The 20,860-nt window shown below is 40.0% G+C and overlaps 1 protein-coding gene across 1 annotated transcript in view; it reads left to right on the top strand.

The window, feature by feature from the left end:
* Positions 1-20,035, top strand: part of LOC136876074 (dipeptidase 1) — a 535,571-nt gene extending 515,536 nt beyond the window's left edge. Inside the window, exons 11-13 of the mRNA XM_067149708.2 lie at positions 3,423-3,498; positions 13,608-13,746; positions 19,577-20,035. Coding sequence (XP_067005809.2) covers positions 3,423-3,498; positions 13,608-13,746; positions 19,577-19,678 — 317 coding nt within the window. The 3' untranslated portion in view covers positions 19,679-20,035. The remainder of the gene's footprint in view (positions 1-3,422; positions 3,499-13,607; positions 13,747-19,576) is intronic.
* Positions 20,036-20,860: the final 825 nt, after the last annotated feature.

Here is a 20,860-nt window from a genome sequence, read left to right as displayed (position 1 = left end):
TAAAATAACAATTTGAGAGGAGGCGATCTTGCACTCCTAATACACTTGTTTTTAAAAACCTAATCTGGCTCTAGGCCACTAATGCAAGGGCTAATCCCATACTACCGAGGTGACTTTAGAAAAGAGCAATTTGTTTTACATTAACGAAGAATAGGTTGAGAAAATAAGTTCACCTCAAGAAAATGTGAGTGGGAGCTCGAGAGGGTTAGCACTCTCTATCCCAATATGCAGCTTAAAAGAGAATAGAAGAAAAGATCGTTACATTTTAGGAAAAGGTTACATGGAGGAACGCCTCGCACCCGCCCCGAGAGTTAAACTGCTGAGCTAGCAAAGAAAGAATTTATTAATCGGCCATTACCTTATTGATGACCGCTGCCGAGGAAAGAGGCGCTTCCCGCCTCCTGCTATGTACTTTATACACTGAAAGATGGAACAGAAGTGGCCCGGAGACCCTAAAATCAGCAGTTTAAATACTCTCGCAGAAGGTTCTAGGCGTTAGGGGAATGAAAACACCCTCCCGCGATGATTTTATTGGTAGATCAATAAACCCCCTACACAATACTAAGAAGAAACACATAATTGGTGGAAAATTAATTCAAGAAATTCGGGATAGGCTAGATTTAAAACAAGGGGAAAGAAGGGGTTAATATTGCCAACTTAACCAAAGACTGAAAAAAATTTAGCAAAGAACAAACATTTGAAATAAAAATTTCTCCAACAAAATAGTTCTTTGACTCCGCACTAGGTTGCACTATTGTTGATCTTCAGTAGTGTCCTCTAGAAGAGAAAGTTCACACTTCTTACTTCAAGCGAAACAAAACCACATCAAAAATGACACAGTTCAAAAACTCAAAATTTTCCACGTGGTGACATCTTCTGAGAAAGTAGAGAATTAATAGCGTAGATAAAGTTCAGACTTCCTCCAGCAGAGGAGTTTCAACTGGCGCACATTTTAAATTAGCGGAGTGGAGGTGTACCGCCCGGTACAATTATTATTATTATTATTATTATTATTATTATTATTATTATTATTATTATTATTATTATTATTATTATTATTATTATTATTATTATTATTATTGTCCGCCTCTACGGTGTAGTGGTTAGTGTGATTAGCTGCCATCCCCGGAGGCTCGGGTTCGATTCCCGGTTGTGGTACGAGGGCTGGAATGGGATCCACTCAACATCAGGTCAACTGAGTAGAGGGGGTTCGATTCCTACATCAGCCATCCTCGAAGTGGTTTTCTTTCCAGGCAAATGCCGGGTTGGTAACTACTTAAAGTCACTGTCGCTTCCTTCCCTCTTCCTTGTCTAGGCCTATCTCGTGCGCTCTTCCCATCCTCCCACAAGACCCTTGTTCAATATAACAGCCGGGGCCGCATGGGCGAGGTACTGGTCCTCCACCCAAGTTGTATGTCCTGACCCAAAGCCCTACGCTCCAGGACACTGCCTTTGGGGCGGTAGTGGTGGAATCCCTCTCTGAGTTCGAGGAGAAATACCAACCTTGGAGGGTGAGCGGATTAAGGAAGAAAGAGAGAAGGAAAGAATTATTATTATTATTATTATTATTATTATTATTATTATTATTATTATTATCTTCATTCATAGTGGCGAAGTTAGGACTTACAGTCCTCTCTTACACTTTACCACACGTCATTTATAGTGTACAAAATTAACTATTAATCTTATCTTAGAAACTACCATTACAAACTAGAAGTAACGTGACACAAACTGGCAAAATATAAGCTGAATAAAATAATAGACTACACATTCGCTCCTCAAGATTCATTCAAGCTGGCGGCACACATCGAGGAGATGCCCACGGCAAGACTAATTAAAGAGATTTTAAGCTATTTATGGCTCTAATGTTATGGAGGAAATAATTCCGTATTCTAGCATCATTCGCAACCAAGGAATATGTTTTGTTATGAAAATCCACAGCCTGTTCCCAGTTTCAATCCCGTTCGAAATGGAATGAATCCCCCATCCAGCGGCGGGGATAGGAACTGTGCCAGCTGCCGAAGGCTGTCGCATACTTCTGGGGCAATGATTAATGACTGACAGATGAAATGATTGGAGAGTGTTGCTGGAATGAAAGATGACAGAGAAAACCGGAGTATCCAGAGAAAATCCTGCCCCGCCTCCATTTTATCCAGCACAAAGCTCACATTTATTTGAACCGCGGAACCCAAAGGTGAGATGTGGTGGTGGAGGTAATTGTTTTAAGGGGGAGTACAAGTAAGCAATCATCCTCTCTTAACACTAATCAGAGAGCAAAAATGGAAGGGATCCGACACTTTGAAACATGAAGGTATCGGCCAAAGAAAGACAAGGGTCACGAAGGGCGTGAAAATGAAGGACTCCCTAGGCCTCGATACCTAATACTGTCGGAGTCGTGATAGAACAAGAGTTGACCAAGGAAGGTCGAACAGGATAGATGAAAGTGAGGAGCCTGGACAAGTAAGTGGAAGCAATGCCAGGACTCAGCTAAGGGCCCCACAGTCGTCAACCCACACACCCAAGTTAAGAGCCTCTGGGGCCCTATTAGTCGTCTCTTACGATAGGCAGGGGACACCGTAGGTGTTATTCTACCGCCGCCTCTCACAGGGCAGATCAGATGTGAGAGGCCGGCGCTCTGCCGCCTGAGCCACGGAGGCTATGTTTTGTTATAATGTTTGTAAATATAACATTTAGTTTCATATTAAAATGTTTACATGAAAGAGAAGGCCGTCTGGCCTTAATCTTGCCAGAATAAATGAAGCATCAGTCAATCGATCAATCAATTATTTTTAACCACCTTCGTATGTATTTTGGTTTCGGAGTAATTAATTGCAAACCAAATCATAGGCCTCATAATTGTCACTTTTCTTAATATACATATTTTTATTTATTTATATAAAAATTTTGGTTACGTCGCACCAACATGGTGTCAATGGGTCAGGACAGCCCCATTTACCTGGTGTGAAAATTGGAAACCACGGAAAATTCTTCAGGGCTACCGACAGTGGGGTTCAAACATATCATCTCTTGAATGCTAGCTGACAGCTACGTAACCTAAGCCGCGCAACCACCCGCTCGGTCCTTAAATACCCCCCCTTCTCCCTCCAACCGGTGTATTTATCTTAGGCCCTTTAGTCTCAAGTTCCATATTTCTAATTGAAAACGGCCTCAACCATTCGGAGCGAAACTTTATTTCCGGAGTTGAAGCGCAAATGTGAACACTTTATTTCCTTACACTAAGTCTCGAATGTGTATAGCCTGATGTTATTGACGGTATCACATCAAAAGAAAATTAAAATATCACTCGATCAACTCCAATAATGCATTATTATTTTTACTGAACAACTAAATTATATGCTTTACGTAACTTGTACTAGCCTAGACTTTCAGAACTACTTATGCCAATTGTTTGTTTGTTCTAGGTCATTTGACCCACATACGGGATGTAGCGGGAGAGGACCACGTGGGCATTGGTGCTGGATACGACGGTATAAACCGGTAAGTACGATTGACCGCTGAACGTCGCGACGCACCGAAATACACTGTCATACACAGCCGCCAATTGACGACTCCTACTCCATGCAGGCAACCAGATCAACCTGAACGAGTTAGAATACTTTAAAAAATGCATAAAGAGGGCAAGAATTCTGAAGCTTTGCGTGATACGAAGGTCATTCCTTTACTCTTATTGTATGGGTCATTAGTCCATAGACTAGTTTAATGCGGCTCTCCATGCCACCCTATCCTGAGCTTACCTTTCTACTTCTACTTAACTCCAATCCAATCCCCATGGCATTACAGCCCTTGAAGGGCCTTGGCCACCAAGCGACCGCTGCTCAGCCCGAAGGCCTGCAGATTACGAGGTGTCGTGTGGTCAGCGCGACGAATCCTCTCGGCCGTTATTCTTGGCTTTCTAGACCGGGGCCGCTACCTCACTGTCAATAGCTCCTCAATTCTAATCACGTAGGCTGAGTGGACCTCGAACCAGTCCTCAGGTCCGGATAAAAATCCCTGACCTGGCCGGGAATCGAACCCGAGGCCTCCGGGTAAGAGGCAGGCACGCTACCCCTACACCACGGGGCCGGCATTTCTACTTAACTACTACATTCTATATGTACTTTAATCAGTTTGCCACATTCATATCTATGGTCTACCCTTACCGTTCTACCGCCTACACTTCTCTCAGAAACTAACTGACCAAGTCCTGGGTGTCTTAAAATGCTAACATTCTATCTCTTCTTATGATCAAATATCCTCAAATCTTTATCCTCTCACTAATTCGATTCAATATATCTTCAAACGTGACGTGATCTCTCCATCTGACCTTCAACATCCTTCTGGAACAAATTTCTTTCTTTAAGAAAGGCCTTCATTTGTTTCACGACCAAGGGGAGTGCATGGTATTGTTGCAGTGTTGCACAACTCTCAATAATTTTACACTTCACTTGTCTTTTCTTCTAATTTTTTAGTTTAACGCGCGAGAGGTCGCGCCCGTTTTAGAACGCGAGAGGTCGCGCGAAGGCAAATTGCTCACGCATAATATTGTAATGAGCTTCTATTTTCCTTTTGCAGTGAATGCTCTGATGAAAATGTAAATATGTACCCTGTTTAACTGCCTTTCAACTAGTACTAACATAATTACCCAGTAAAAATATTTTCTCAATATTAAAAAATGAATTTTTTTGCAAAATCTGGTAAAATTACATGAGTTTTTAAAGAGCGCGAGAGGTCGCGCATGAGCAAATTGTCTCAGCGTTTGCATTTGTACATTTCAATGAATGATTTGGTCACAATTCAAGATAAAACTACAGCACCACATTTCACTGAAAGCCACCATAGACCTCATGAACTTTACTTAAGAAACTTTCTTGGAAATGCAGTCATGTAAGAATGCACTACGCGAGGGGTCACCCGAAGGCAATTTGCCACAGCAGATGCGAGAGTGAAAGAAAACTTAAACCATTCCGGAATGCAGCAGGCAATACACTGATGATAATCAACGTCAGGCGAGAGAGAGGGAGAGGAGGGATGAAACGAGCGCCCTATGCCCTACAGCGGCGAGCAACGAAATTATTAACAAATATTTAAAAAGTGCGGCAAACTGCAAAATCTGTTAAAATCAACCATCTTTGGTCATTCAGGGCCGATTGCAGAAACGGCATTTAGACGATGTCTACGGTTAAACAATGCCTAAGTATGGCTGCCGCATTGCAGAGACGTTATTTATCACTTAGACACTGTCTAAAACCGATGTTCAACCGGTCATGTTTAAACACTGCCGAGAGCACTGTTTAACCTCAAATGACAGGAGTGAATCACAATCAGAGGTTATGTACAGTGAAATATGTAATTTGTATTATCATGTTGAGACGATTCCGGGAAGAAAGGTTAGTCCGACGGCCTCTCTGTGGGTCACCCGCTGCTAAATCGCAGCAATTCGTTTGACATGCACGGGGAGATAATCAAAAAATAAGGTTCCGCTTTACGAGATACTTGTTTCTTGAGACTGACAAAGTGACAGTCCGGTAACTGTCAACTTGAATACAATTCTTGGCAATCGATATATTTTATTATATACATGGGGTAATTTTCATGGATTTATAGGTCACTTCGACTACATACATATCACAATTACGTGTCCCGATCGTCTGAGGGCTGTCACATACATCAACCGGGAGAGATTCACTTATATTTACTGCCAAGTAAACACACATAATAGTGAAAACTAAAAAGTAGGTTGTATGGGATTTTTATATATATAATCGCATAGGTTTTCGGCAATTATCAGATAGGAAAAGGCAAGTGGTGGTGATTATCGTTTAAAGAGGACTGGGGAAGAAGAGCCGTGGCCATAATAATTGCCCTAGTATTTGCCTGCTGTAAAAATAGGGTAACTACGGAAAACAATCTTCACGTCTGTCGATGATGCGTTTCGAATCTACGATCTCCAGAATGCAAGCTACATCTATATGGCCCGTACAACACACTCGGTTACACATTACTATTGCTTCATCTTCCCTTCGTCGAGGCTACCGTATTTATGAGTAGATTACACTCACTGTAACAACATTATAATGAAAGCTACACTTCCCCGTACCGTGGCGTGTCGCTTTAGTGTCGATAATATTACCGGTATGAGATTTAATTTGCACCGAAAGCGATACTCTTATCTGTGGGCAAGTCATGCTCAGCCATATTTGAGTAATGTGTAGGAAGACAAACAGCTGACTGGCGTTCGGCGCGCGCACCGACGAATTTCATTGGTTGCGACAAGCAAAGAGTTGCATGAAAGATACTTCTGTCTCCATTTTCAAACCAAAATTGAAACTTTAAGGGATGTCTAGTTAAACATCGACTGAACATTGTTTATGTAATGGAAGATCGTGAATGATTTAGACGTTGTTTAGGTAGACGATGTCTAAGGCTTAAAACTAGTCATCGTTTCTGCAATCGGCCCTCAGTGTCCAAATGGACCAATAAACGCTGCCGGCTTCGAATCAAACTCAGGGGTTTGCTTTCCTACGGCAATTCCCAAGCAGACAGCGTGGAGCAATGTAGGCCTAGTTTCAGCAGGGACAAGCCTAAAGACCACCACACACACGCTACGCTAACCTAAGCCATGCCAAGCTCAATTTTATACATCGCCAAGGAGGCAGTTTCATAGCTGCAGCTCGCTTCGCGCGCATGCACGCAATCACCTTTTTGTCCGGCGTCTAGCAAACAGTCGTTTTATGTGTGTGGCTTTCGTGAATTAGCTCACACAGAAGTTATTATATTGCCCAATTGTTTCTGTGTTTGTTAATTATCATGGAAGGCAGACCAAAAGATCAAAGACTGATTGAAGAGATACAAAAATATACTTGTCTCTCAAATTATTAAAGAAATAAATGAAACTGGAAATTGATTGCAGTGGCGGTTCGTGCATGAAGGGCTTTTGGGCGCCGCCCCACCGTCTTTTCAGAAATATTTAACGTGATTCCACTCTGTAACTGATTACATAAAGATATTGAAACATGTAGCGAAGTCGAACTTATGTGGTGTGCTATTCAGTTACACGATGTTATCTTTATTATTTCGGCTGTAGACATTTTGCTTTTCTATTTTCAGAGAAATGGCAAAGGTTTTCTGACCGTGGCGGCTGTCCAGCAAGCACGATGTTTTCTCTTTAGTCTTCAGGCGCTCGGACTGTGGCAGCAGAGCCCTGAGTAGGTCCCAGACTTGGCAATTGTGCGGGGTGCGGAAGGAACCTGGAAGGATAACGTGGGCTTGTCAGGGGAAGGAAGAGTGCAGGCGGGTGTATGGTCTGTCCGGCAGAGCCCTCAGTAGGTCCCTGGAGTAAGCAAGTGTGCGGGGTGCGGGGGGAGCCTGGAAGACCAATATGGACTTGTCAGGGGAAGGAAGAGGGCAAGCAGGTGTAAGCGCTGAACTGTGGAGCCCCCAGCAACATCACCAACCACTTTACAATGTACCCTAGGCTTTTCCCCCACGTCTTACATTAATTGTTGTTAGAGGTGAATTTGAAAACATTTTACAAAACAATGAATTCCATTATACTGACTATTTAAAAAATTCAGTTCTATAAAGAAGCTAGAATAAAGATTTAAAATGTAACCATAACGTGACGGCACTATTTGTAAGGTGGTCACTTTGTCACTTTGTAGGGTTTTCATGCTTTCAAATTTGAGCAAAGAGAGATAAATTCGGGAGTGCACTGTTTACTTGTTTTATGAATGTCGTTATTATACCATTTGTTATCGTTCACAGTGAAACAGTGCAGTGCCATTGTAGCAAATACAGTACAGAAAATACGCGACACTTCCGGATTTACCCTTGTTAAAATGGGAGACAATTCGCAAGCGGCGCTCCTAGTGGCGTGACCTGAAAATTCGCGCTAAATTCAAATATCAATGGAAATGTATATACGGAAATGGATAAATAAATTACGTCTAGAAAGAAAGTGTTGTTAAAATATTAACTTCAAAGTTGCTAAAGCAAATCTGGATACATGAATGAAGAATTTTTAACAGGTTATTATTTAAAGACTGAAATTAGACATATAATCAAGATGTGAAATGGACTGCTGTGAAAGGGCTTGATCTTTCATTTATGCATTACCCTTTTAGCTTTAGCATACCTGCCTGAACTTTCACGGCTAGATTTGTCTTTTTTTCTCACTTAAAAGCATTGTACATCACATTAGGACATTTGTCAATAAAAATATCGGCACATTCCTTACACACATGATTCAATGAATTTACACTTAAGAGCTGGACAATTTTCCTTTTAACTTGAAGCCTACTAACAGAAAGAAAATCTATAAATTCAGCCGCAGAAACATTCAAAATTTCCCTATAAGCAATACTTGCCATTACATTAGGGTAAAGCAAATTTGCATCATCATCATATTTCTTAAATCACCCATATTTTCTTCAGTGCTTGACAACGCATTACGGCATTCCAAATGGCGTAACTTGGAACACAACCAACCACACACATATGCATATGCATTTTCCTCAATTAAATCAAAACCCACAGATCACACCTACATCAACACATCGGTATTGAAGGTTAACTGCTGCACTAATACAATAAAATAAGCTTCTTATAAGCCAGTTAAAATATGGGTCGTGCAGGTCAGAAGTTTAGGAAGTAGGCCTTCTATAAAAATATATTTGTAACTGGAAGAATATATATGCAAACACAGTATTTACTTATATTTTCTTGTCACAAGGGAAACGGAAGAAAGAGCACGAATCCTCCTGCACTTCATAGTTATTGCAGCCAAATGCAGCACATATCTTTCCACTCATATTGACAGGAGATATAAAGGAATGACACACGCTACTATTTACTTATGTCAACTTAATGCAAACGCATAAATAACCCCAAAAACTTCACAAACAAATACACGTGTTCTTATGACAGAATCAGTAACTCTCAGGTCACTCCGCTAGATAGAGCTCTAATCGCTGTCCCTCGATATCTCGCAGAATGTCAAGTATTGTCTCTTCTGTGTTTGATTGTAGTTGGGATTGCATTCGCTTTTAGATTGTTAATGTGTGTGCATTAGTGTTTTAGTGCAAGCAGATTTCTATTCAGCCAGTGTCATCGGATTATTATTATTATTATTATTATTATTATTATTATTATTATTATTATTATTATTATTATTATTATTATTATTATTCATCTCAAATTATTATGGTACTGGTCAGTGAAAATGTCACGAACCGCCACTGATTGATTGTACGTATCATTTATTGCTTTTACATACATTTTTACCCAACAATCTATAATTTGCGTACTTCATGTTCGTTTTTTCTTATTATCATCCTCAGTAATAGAGAGAAGTTCATGAATCTGTTCCTGATTTAGACGATAGTGATTTTTAATTCTTCATCATTTCTATGCAATGCTTGAATCAAATTATAGAATTCACCATGAATTATTCTCCCTCCAGTTTCACATATACAGAATCTTCTCCTCTTTCTGTTCCTCTTCTACGGCAGCGCCCAATAAAAAAAATATCCTCTTCCATTGATCTGACATATTTAAACGGCTGCCTAGCATAGTTTAGCTTAGCATTTTATACGTGACTTAGCACAACGTAGTTTAGCATTGCTTAGCATAGCGTAGCTGAACGTAGCTTATCTTAACTTTCTGTGCGTGGCGGCCTTAAGTCTGTACCATGACAAAAGCACACTCAATTTTGCATGTATATTCAGTTCACTTTTTTGTCGAGGATACTGTCTCCACTACATCGAAACAAGCAGTTCACAAACCTGGAAAACGTTTGCCACTACCAGCGAGCTACAGATTACTAAGTTTATTACCAACGTGATCAAATTATTCGAGAATATAATCAACGAACAACCAAAACAACTTCTTAGCTAAAACATCTCTCCTTGCCTTGTCGCACGCTCACCAGTAGTGGTCCTCGGAAGTTGCACGAAACCAGCAAGCCCCCTACTGGTATCGAGAGACAATTCCAAATGTCCCATTTAGATTGCACCATTCTGCGGAGATGATTTTGTTCCTACTTTCTATCCTCTCGCAACGGTAATTTCTTTTCAACACCACTATGGTGTTACTAACATTTAACATCATTGAAAAACAAGAGGCCAAATTTTCTATTCAAGTGAGGTAAGAATTACTGTAGTTATACTGGATAATTAGCCTCCTACTTCTTGTGCTTTAATTGCTGGATATATTTCAGTTTTACTAGGAATGTAGTTCATTACTTAACGATAACATAGTTTCTTGTAATTTCTGTAAGCTTCTCATATAAAAATATTACATCGAAAATTTTGGTGCGACACTCAACTTCAGATAACACCAGCCGCCACTGTTCACAATTAACAAAACTATCCAATTACCGTACCCTACAGAACTGTTAGGTTCTCCAGTCTGCCAAAATCATTTTTGAATAACATTTTTAAACTTACAAAGAAAACATATGGTAAAAGAATTACACCTAAAAAAGGAAACAACCTAAATATCTTAAACCTACAAAACTGATCATATCAAGTGTATGCCACCAATTTATTACACCATATTAGTGTCACTGTGAACTTACTTGATGATTTCTTCTGTGTGTCTTCAAGTCATTTACGATCTACTAGAAATGTAATATTGCACTAACGCATCCAGATTTTTCAGTGTTCTTGCAGAAAAACGTTCAAAAGTAGAAAATCAGGAGATTTACTTTTTTTTCTTTTTTGCGGCATATCCCGACATATTACAACACATAATTGACCATGTAACTTTCAAGAATATTTAACACATTATTCTACTCAATTGTGTCATGTATTTATTAATTTATTAATCTATTTATAAATACTGAGATACTACATGTTTCTGAGCTTTAGAACATAAGACTCTTCATAGTAATTGCCTTAGGCCTCTTCATATTTTTCTGAACTAGACTAATGCTCAAATCACTGGCCTTGTTGAAAGTGGTTTCAAGGGTAAAGTTTTTCAGAATTCTTCTTTGGGAAGATTTGATCTGAATTGAGTTTTTGGCCTTGTAAATATGCTTAAAAATACTTTCACAGTTGACATTGCTATGTGGAAAGTATGAAATAAAAAGCATTACGTAAGAGATTCTGTCATATTTAAGAACACTAGCAGCTGATTTCATCTGCCTTGCCAGTGCCCATGAAAATAAAAGACTCCCTAGACCTCGAGTGCTCTAATACCGTCGGAATCGGAAAAGAACAAGAGTTGACCTAGGAAGGTCGGATAGGATAGATGAAAGTGAGGAGGCTGACACAAGTAAGTGGAAGCATTGCTAGGACTCAGCTAAGGGCCGCGTGGTCGCCAAACCATGCCCCAAAGTTAAGAGCCACTAGGGTCCCATTTATTCTACCACCCCCACCCACAGGCGGACAGCTACTTAAAGAACGAGGGAAAACCTGGGATTTAAAAAATACATAAACACTAAACCTGTCCTCAAAATCGGGAGGTAAGTTTCTGCGATCAGGAGATAGGGAGAAAGGACCAAAAATAGGGAGTGTCTGGCTTAAATCGGGGAAGTCAGCACAATACAATACAATACAATACAATACAATCAATACTGATCTGCATTTAGGGCAGTCGCCCAGGTGGCAGATTCCCTATCTGTTGCTTTCCTAGCCTTTTCCTAAATGATTTCAAAGAAATTGGAAAATTATTGAACATCCCCCTTAGTAAGTTATTCCAATCCCTAACTCCCCTTCCTATAAATGAATATTTGCCCCAGTTTGTCCTCTTGAATTCCAACTTTATCTTCATATTGTGATATTTCCTACTTTTATAAACGCCATTCAAACTTATTCGTCTACTAATATGATTCCACGCCATCTCTCCGCTAACAGCTCGGAACATACCACTTAGTCGAGCAGCTCTTCTTCTTTCTCTCAATTCTTCCCAACCCAAACTTTGCAACATTTTTGTAACGCTAATCTTTTGTCGGAAATCATCCAGAACAAATCGAGCTGCTTTTCTTTGGATTTTTTCCAGTTCTCGAATCAGGTAATCCTGGTGAGGGTCCCATACACTGGAACCATACTCTAGTTGGGGTCTTACCAGAGACTTATATGCACTCTCCTTTACATCCTTACTACAACCCCTAAACACCCTCATAACCATGTGCAGAGATCTGTACCCTTTATTTACAATCCCATTTATGTGATTACCCCAATGAAGATCTTTCCTTATATTAACACCTAGATACTTACAATGATCCCCAAAAGGAACTTTCACCCCATCAACGCAGTAATTAAAACTGAGAGGACTTTTCCTATTTGTGAAACTCACAACCTGACTTTTAACCCCGTTTATCAACATACCATTGCCTGCTGTCCATCTCACAACATTTTCGAGGTCACGTTGCAGTTGCTCACAATCTTGTAACTATTTATCACTCTATAGAGAATAACATCATCCGCAAAAAGCCTTACCTCCGATTCCACTCCTTTACTCATATCATTTATATATATATATATCAGAAAATATAAAGGTCTGATAAAACTGCTTTGAGGAATTCCCCTCTTAATTATTACAGGGTCAGATAAAGCTTCACCTACTCTAATTCTCTGAGATCTATTTTCTAGAAATATAGCAACCCATTCAGTCACTCTTTTGTCTAGTCCAATTGCACTCATTTTTGCCAGTAGTCTCCCATGATCCACCCTATCAAATGCTTTAGACAGGTCAATCGCGATACAGTCCATTTGACCTCCAGAATCCAAGATATCTGCTATATCTTGCTGGAATCCTACAAGTTGAGCTTCAGTGGAATAACCTTTCCTAAAACCGAATTGCCTTCTATCGAACCAGTTATTAATTTCACAAACATGTCTAATATAATCAGAAAGAATCCCTTCCCAAAGCTTACATACAATGCATGTCAAACTTACTGGCCTGTAATTTTCAGCTTTATGTCTATCACCCTTTCCTTTATACACAGGGGCTACTATAGCAACTCCCCATTCATCTGGTATAGCTCCTCCGACCAAACAATAATCAAATAAGTACTTCAGATATGGTATATAGTACCACTGTCTTTAGTATATCCCCAGAAATCTGATCAATTCCAGCCGCTTTTCTAGTTTTCAACTTTTGTATCTTATTGTAAATGTCATTGTTATCATATGTAAATTTTATTACTTCTTTGGCCTTAGTTTCCTCCTCTATCTCGACATTATCCTTGTAACCAACAATCTTTACATACTGCTGACTGAATACTTCTGCCTTTTGAAGATCCTCACATACACACTCCCCTTGTTCATTAATTATTCCTGGAATGTCCTTCTTGGAACCTGTTTCTGCCTTAAAATACCTATACATACCCTTCCATTTTTCACTAAAATTCGTCTGTTGGGAAGGAAGTAGCCGTGGCCTTAATTAAGATACTGTACAGGCTGAAATAAAAATGAGAGACCAAAGAAAACCGTGTTTACTGACGGTGAGGTTCAAATAACCGCAATCCAAATGCTCCAGATAAATGTTCCTACGTTTATTTCAAAGGCTCTACCTTTGTCCCTACTTTCTACTGTCCCAGCAACAAATATTCCCACCACTTCCTCTAGATAAAACAGTAGCCTTAATGGTTTTCCATCTTTCAGGACTCCTGTGGGACTAGAAGATGTTTCTCGCTATCCAATCCTCCTGGCAGAGTTGGCACGTACCAAGGGTTGGACCATGAGTCAGCTGGAGAAGCTAGCCGGAAAGAACCTACTCAGGGTGCTGAGGAGTGTGGAGAAGGTAAAACATGTCCTTGTTGCTTGCAATGGTGTGCTAATTTCTGTTGCTGAGAAGTATGGAAGTAAGAGGAAGGGAAAAGGTAGGAAAGGGAAATGAAGAGGAGAGGATAAAAAAGGACATGTGGAACAGGCTCATAGGGGAGGGGGGAGGAGGAAGTAGCTTCTGCAGCTGTCAGGATAGATAGGGCTCACCCAGAGGGGAGGGGATCAAATGAGGTAGGTAGGGTTGTGGCTCTGGTCATGGAGGATTCCATTGTTAGACGTGTGGGAAAAGTGTGTGGAGGAAAGGCAACCAGGGTAGAGTGTTATCGAGAAATTAGGTTGAGGCAGATGTTGAATAAAGTAGAAGATAAGGAGGAGGGAAAGGAGAAAGTGGTAGTGTTTCACATTGGTACCAACAACGTAAGGCCAGCAGGTATAAGTACCAACATAGTTGGGGATGTGTGGGATCTGGTAAATGCACCTCGGGTGAAGTTTAAGGAAGCAGAGATTGTTATCAGTGTAATACTGTATAGTAGGGATACTGACTGGAAAGTGGTTGGGGATTTAAATGAGACTATCGAGTGGGTATGTGGGAAACTGAGAGTGAGAATTCTAGATCCTAATGGGTGGATAGGAAAAAGGGATCTGCGCTCAGATGACTTTCAATTAAACCGCAGTGGGAGTGGTGATAAGAGTACAGGGTTCTGGACGTCAAGTAGGAATGACATAAAAATGTTAGTGTTGAACTGTAGAAGTACTGTAAAGAAAGGAATAGAATTAAGTAATGTAATAGATAATACTTACAAGATATTGTAACAAGACTTGAATCATGGCCGAGAAATGATATAATGAATGCAGAAATTTTCTCAAAGAACTGGAGTGTGTATAGTAGAGATAGGATAGGAATGGTAGGAGGGGGAGTATGCATTCTGGTGAAAGAAGAATTTGTAAGCTACGAAAATGTTAAAGTTGACAAATATGAAATTCTAGGTGTAAAGCTCACCTCTAAAGGTGATAGGCAACTTGATATCTTTGGAGTGTACAGACCGGTAAAGGGTAGCGCTGACGCTGATTCAGAATTATTTGATAAGATAATCAGCTATGTGGGAAACGGTATGGAAAAGAATGTGATTGTAGCGGGAGATCTCAATTTACCAAATGTCAATTGGGAAGGTAATGCGAACGACACGAAGCATGACCAACAAATGGCAAATAAGTTAATATGGGAAGGACAGCTGATTCAGAAAGTGATGGAACCAACTAGGAGGAAGAATATACTGGACGTGGTGCTGGTAAAACCAGATGAGCTCTATAGAGAAACCAAAATAATAGATGGTATTAGTGATCACGAAGGTGCTTTTGCCCTAGTCAAAAATAAATGTCATAGAAAGAGGGTCTTAAAAGTAGGCCTATTAGGCAGTACCATATGGCTGATAAAGTAGGCATGAGGGAGCTTTTAAAAAGTAATAGTGTTCGGTGTAAAACGATAAATAAAAATGTAAACAGACTCTGGATTGTGTTTAAAGCAATTGTTCAGGTATGTGAAAACAGGTTAGTACCTTTAAAGGTGGTAAGGAATGATAAAGACCCACTTTATTATAACAGAGAAATAAAGAGACTAAGAAGGAGGTGCAGACTGGAAAGAAAGAGAGTTAGAAATGGCTGTGGAAGTAAGGAGAAATTGAAGGAACTTAATCCAGCAAAGAAGGCAGATAAGGATAACATGATGGCAAGCATAATTGGCAGTCATACCAATTTTAGCGAAAAATGGAAGAGTATGTATAGATACTTCAAGGCAGAAACAGGTTCCAAGGACATTCCAGGAATTATTAATGCTAGTGGCTTTATGTCGCACCGACACAAATATGTCTTATGGCGACGATGATATAAGAAAGGCCTAGGAGTTGGATGGAAGCGGCCGTGGCCTTAATTAAGGTACAGCCCCAGCATTTGCCTGGTGTGAAAATGGCAAACCGCGGAAAACCATCTTCAGGGCTGCCGACAGTGGGATTCGAACCCACTATCTCCCAGATGCAAGTTCACAGCCGCGTGCCTCTAACCGCACGGCCAACTCGCCCGGTGAATTATTAGCGATCGAAGGGAGTGTGTATGTAAGGATGTTCACAAGGCAGAAGTATTCAGTCAGCAGTATGTAAAGATTGTTGGTTACAAGGATAATGTCCAGATAGAGATGATGACTTATGCTAAAGAAGTATTAAAATTTACCTATGATAACAATGACATTTACAATACGATACAAAAGTTGAAAACTAGAAAATCAGCTGGAATTGATAAGATTTCTGCTGATATACTAAGGACAATGGTTTGGGAAATAGTACCATATATGAAGTACTTATTTGATTATTGTTTGTATGAAGGAGGGGTTATCTTGGATTCAGGACTGTATTGCAATTGACCTGTCTAAGGCATTTGATAGGGTGGATCATGGTAGACTACTGGCAAAAATGAGTCAAACTGGCCTAGACAAAAGAGTGATTGAATGGGTAGCAATATTTCTAGAAAACATAATCTCAAAGAATTAGAGTAGGCAAAGCTTATCCGACCCTGTAATAATTAAGAGGGGAATTTATTAAGGCAGTATTATTGGACCTTCATGTTTTAAAATGATATGAATAAAGAAGTGGAATCAGAGATAAGGCTTTTTTGTGGATGATGTTATTCTGTATAGAGTAATAAATAAGTTACAAAATTGTGAGCAACTGCAACGTGACCTCGATAATGTGAGATGGACAGCAGGCAATGGTATGTTGATAAATGGGGTTAAAAGTCAGGTTGTGAGTTTCACAAATAGGAAAATTCCTCTCAGTTTTAATTACTGCATTGATGGGGTGAAAGTCCCTTATGGGGATCACTGAAAGTACCTAGGTGTTAATATAAGGAGAGACCTTCATTGGGATAATCACATAAAAGGGATTGTAAATAACGTTGCCTACGCTATAATACAAGGCCTTGAAATGCACTCATGGAAACGGGTAGCATTCTAGTTCACCATTCAGCCGCTAGGATCGCGTTCTTGCCCCCTTTTAATTCGCATGGCCGTATATGCCAATAAGTAAATTATATCCTAAATAAAAAGAGCTGACTGTTTTTGCGAGTATTGACAGTACTTTATTTATAGAGCGGTACTGCATTGGCTTGGATGTGTCATTGAAGTTTCAAAACTTTCCTTTTCAGGGGCTTCTTATCAAGTTTCAAAACTTTCCCTCTTCTACTTGAGTGGCTCGAAGCAATGTTGACTAATAGAGGTCTCAGAAATTTTCATTGTAGAAAAACAGCTGGTTTGTCGTGTTTACACTTTCTACATTTAGTTTCAATGTTGAAAATGTCTTTTTAGTAACTCTCTTCGGGGCAAGTACTGCGTAGCGGAGGTGACAAATTCCGTCGATCACTGCAGAAGTGCCACAGACGATGATTTTCGGTATCTGAGGGCTCCTCGATCTTGAAGACGAATAAGACCCAATGATGGACTTTGAATAGTTGGAGAAGAGATATGTTCTAAACAGCCTTTACAGTCTGTTTGTTCTTTCGCTACACGAACCATAATGTCATTGTATTCCGCTTGGCGTCTTAGGTAGCTGAAGAAGAGCTCGATGCCATCGCTTGTTAGGTTCCTCGTCAATGCATAATGCAAATGTATACTTATGAGGTATTTTACGCAGGCTACAGTGGATTGGGTAGTCAAGATCTATGCCTGATACATTTCCCTCATGAATCTTTTTTATTTTCTCTGAATGCATTTGAATTTTCTTAATATAATGACAAACAAAAAACCAAACCCCATGGCACTACAGCCCTTGAAGGGCCTTGGCCTACCAAGCGACCGCTGCTCAGCCCGAAAGCCTGCAGATTACGAGATGTCGCGTGGTCAACACGACGAAACCTCTCTGCCGTTATTCTGGGCTTTCTAGACGGGGGCCGCCATCTCACCGTCAGATAGCTCCTCAGTTCATATCACGTAGGATGAGTTCACCTCGAACCAGCCCTCAGGTCCAAGTAAAAATCCCTGACCTGGCCGGGAACCGAACCGGGTCCTCCGGGTAAGAGGCAGGCACGCTACCCCTACACCAAGGGGCCGGCTCCTTAATATACGACAGGAAATCATTAATTAACCAACTGAGGCGTTCATCTTCAGTACTAAAAGATGCTCGTTTGTTCTCATTCCTGGAATATGTCCCATGTGAGGTGTTGCAGACGTCATGCGCATCGAACAATTTCATAAAATGCTCCATAAAACAAATGATTTATTTTAAACTGTATTTAATGCTCTCGGGACAAATCACCTCCATACTTTTCAAACCAGAGATTGTTCCGGGGGGAAATACAATACGGTATTTTTTGCTCTTGCTACATTCATTTTCTCCAAATTTGTTGGGCAAATTATTATTCTGGTTGGTTTCCTAATTTAAAATTTCTGAGTTTGAAGAGACCTCTCAAATGATCGCCGGTCACGGTAGCAATGTTTACAAAGAAGTCCAGTGACAAATTTTGGGATCGCCCGATTCTTATGACGTAACTCGGATCAAAACTTAGGAACCTAATTTCATCAGGTGGAAGTCGTATCTCATGCGTAATACTTCCTCTGTATAATGTTTCGAACATTGAACATTCACTGGAAACTTGTGAAACGAAATTCCACTACCTTTAATTTCTCGTGAATAAACCATGACTGGAACTGCGAATGCTTAACATCAGACGAATGCATAATACATTCACAACCAAATCAGTTAATAAACACGTTTAAAGGCGCGAACCTGGTAGAAGGGTGCAAGAAAGCGACCCAGGCGGCCCGGCACTGAACTTCATTGTGACCACTTCGATAGCGTTTTACGGGCTCTATTTCCAGGCCTTGTATTATAACGTAGGCAACGGTAAATAAAGAGTACAGATCTCTGCACATGGTTATGAGGATGTTTAGGGGTTGTAGTAACGATGTAAAGGAGAGGGCTTACAAGTCTCTGGTAAGACCCCAAATAGAGTATGGTTCATGTCTATGGGACCCTCACCAGCATTACTTGATTCAAGAACTGGAATAAATCCAAAGAAAAGCAGCTCGATTTGTTTTGTGTGATTTCAGACAAAAGAGTAGTGTTACAAAAATGTTGGCAGCCCTGAAGATGGTTTTCCGTGGTTTCCCATTTTCACACCAGGCAAATACTGGGGCTGTAGCTTAAGGCCATGGCTGCTTTCTTCCCATTCCTGGACCTTTCCTATTCTATCGCCGCCATAAGACCTATCAGTGTCAGTGCGACGTAAAGCAAATAGCAAAAATTTTTTTTTTTTTCGAAGTTTGTGCTGGGAAGACTTGGGAGGAAGAAGACGAACTGCTCGACTAAGTGGTATGTTTCGAGCTGTCAGTGGAGAGAAGGCGTGGAATGACATTAGTAGACGAATTAGTTTGAGTGGTAACTTTAAAAGTAGGAAATATCACAATATGAAGGTAAAGTTGGAATTCAAGGGACAAATTAGGGCAAATATTCGTTTATAGGAAGGAAATCATTCAAGAAAAGGCTAAGAAAACAAAAGATAGGGGTAATCTACCAGCTTGACGACTGCCGTAAGTGCAGATCAGTATTGATTGATTGATTGATTGATTGATTGATTGATTGATTGATTGATTGATTGATTGATTGATTGATTGATTGATTGATTGATTGATTGATTGATTGATTGATTGATTGATTGATTGATTGATTGATTGATTGATTTATTGATTGATTGATTGATTGATTGATTGATTGATTGATTGATTGATTGATTTCAAAGTCTAAACCAAGGTCAAATGTAATGTTTTGTTCAATAATGTTATTTTTTTTCCATTCTGTTAACAGGTGAAGGAGCAGATGCGTAAACTAGCTATCGAACCATATGAAGAATGGATTCCTCCTGCTGACATCAGCAGCTTGGACAAACATGGTTGCCTGGGCCGATGACAATAATTACGAGGCATCATTGAGAATGAGCTGTCTCCTTCGGCAAATATGCAGTACATAGAGTCATTTCTGGAAGATGAAGTTTGTAATGGGTGTTCAACAAAACGAACTTTCTCAGAAACAAGAATGGAAATAATTGCAAAGGAATAGGGAAAACTGCAGCATATGGAAATTTATGAATTTGTGGAGTGGAGTTTTGAAGATTCCAGGCCAATAACTCCAATCAGAGATTGTAAAGCTGTTTCTTGTACACTGTCCAAAATAACATAGGGACTGTACCAATTAATAATGTATTACTAAGTACGTGCTTTGAAACAATAGTTCCCAAACAGCTGTTTGACTACTGTACAAACTATTCAAAGAAACCTGTGGATAAAGGACTCATTCTTTATTATTTACTGTCTGACTTTATCATTATGATACATTCCTTTTTGTAATGCCCTCATCATCTTCCTTTCCCATATCCGGCTCCTCCATGGTCGGGACATTTATGGCATTTCTCCACCTTCCACCATTCCTCTTCCATCATTTTGTTCCACTGGAGGTTTCTTCATCTTGCACTCCTCTTTATTGAATCCATCTACCTTGTTCTAGATCTCCTTCTTGCTCCCCTTCTATATTCATCACCTGATTTGGTATTCGTTCCTCGTCCATACTCTTTACATGATCAAACTATCTTAATTTCTTCTTATTTAGTTTTTCTATTTAAACTTCATTTCTAATATCTACATTTCTCAATCTGTCTTTCCTATCGTACTTCTTGTTGTTGCTTGAGTCATCAGTCCATAGACTGGATTGATGCAGCTCTCCATGCCACCATGGCAGAAGTAAGGAAGACATAAAATGCAGACTGGCACAAGCAAAGAAGGCCTTTCTTAAGAAAGGAAATTTGCTCACTTCAAACACTGATATAGGAATTAGAAATCTGTTTTTGAAGACTTTCGTCTGGAGCGTGGCATTGTATGGAAGTGAAACATGGACGATAACTACCTCAGAAAGAGAATAGAAGCTTTCAAAACGTGGTGTTACAGAAGAATGCTGAAGGTGAGATGGATTGATTGAATCATGAAAGAAGAGATACTGAATCGATTTGGTGAGAGAAGATCGATTTGGTTAAATTTGACGAGACGAAGAGATAGAATGATATGACACATCTTAAGACACCCAGGACATGTGCAGTTG

Source organism: Anabrus simplex, chromosome 6, assembly GCF_040414725.1.
Source record: "Anabrus simplex isolate iqAnaSimp1 chromosome 6, ASM4041472v1, whole genome shotgun sequence".
Taxonomy (NCBI): domain Eukaryota; kingdom Metazoa; phylum Arthropoda; class Insecta; order Orthoptera; family Tettigoniidae; genus Anabrus; species Anabrus simplex.
Note: the sequence above shows the minus strand (reverse complement) of the source record. Positions and strands in the feature narration are given on the sequence as shown.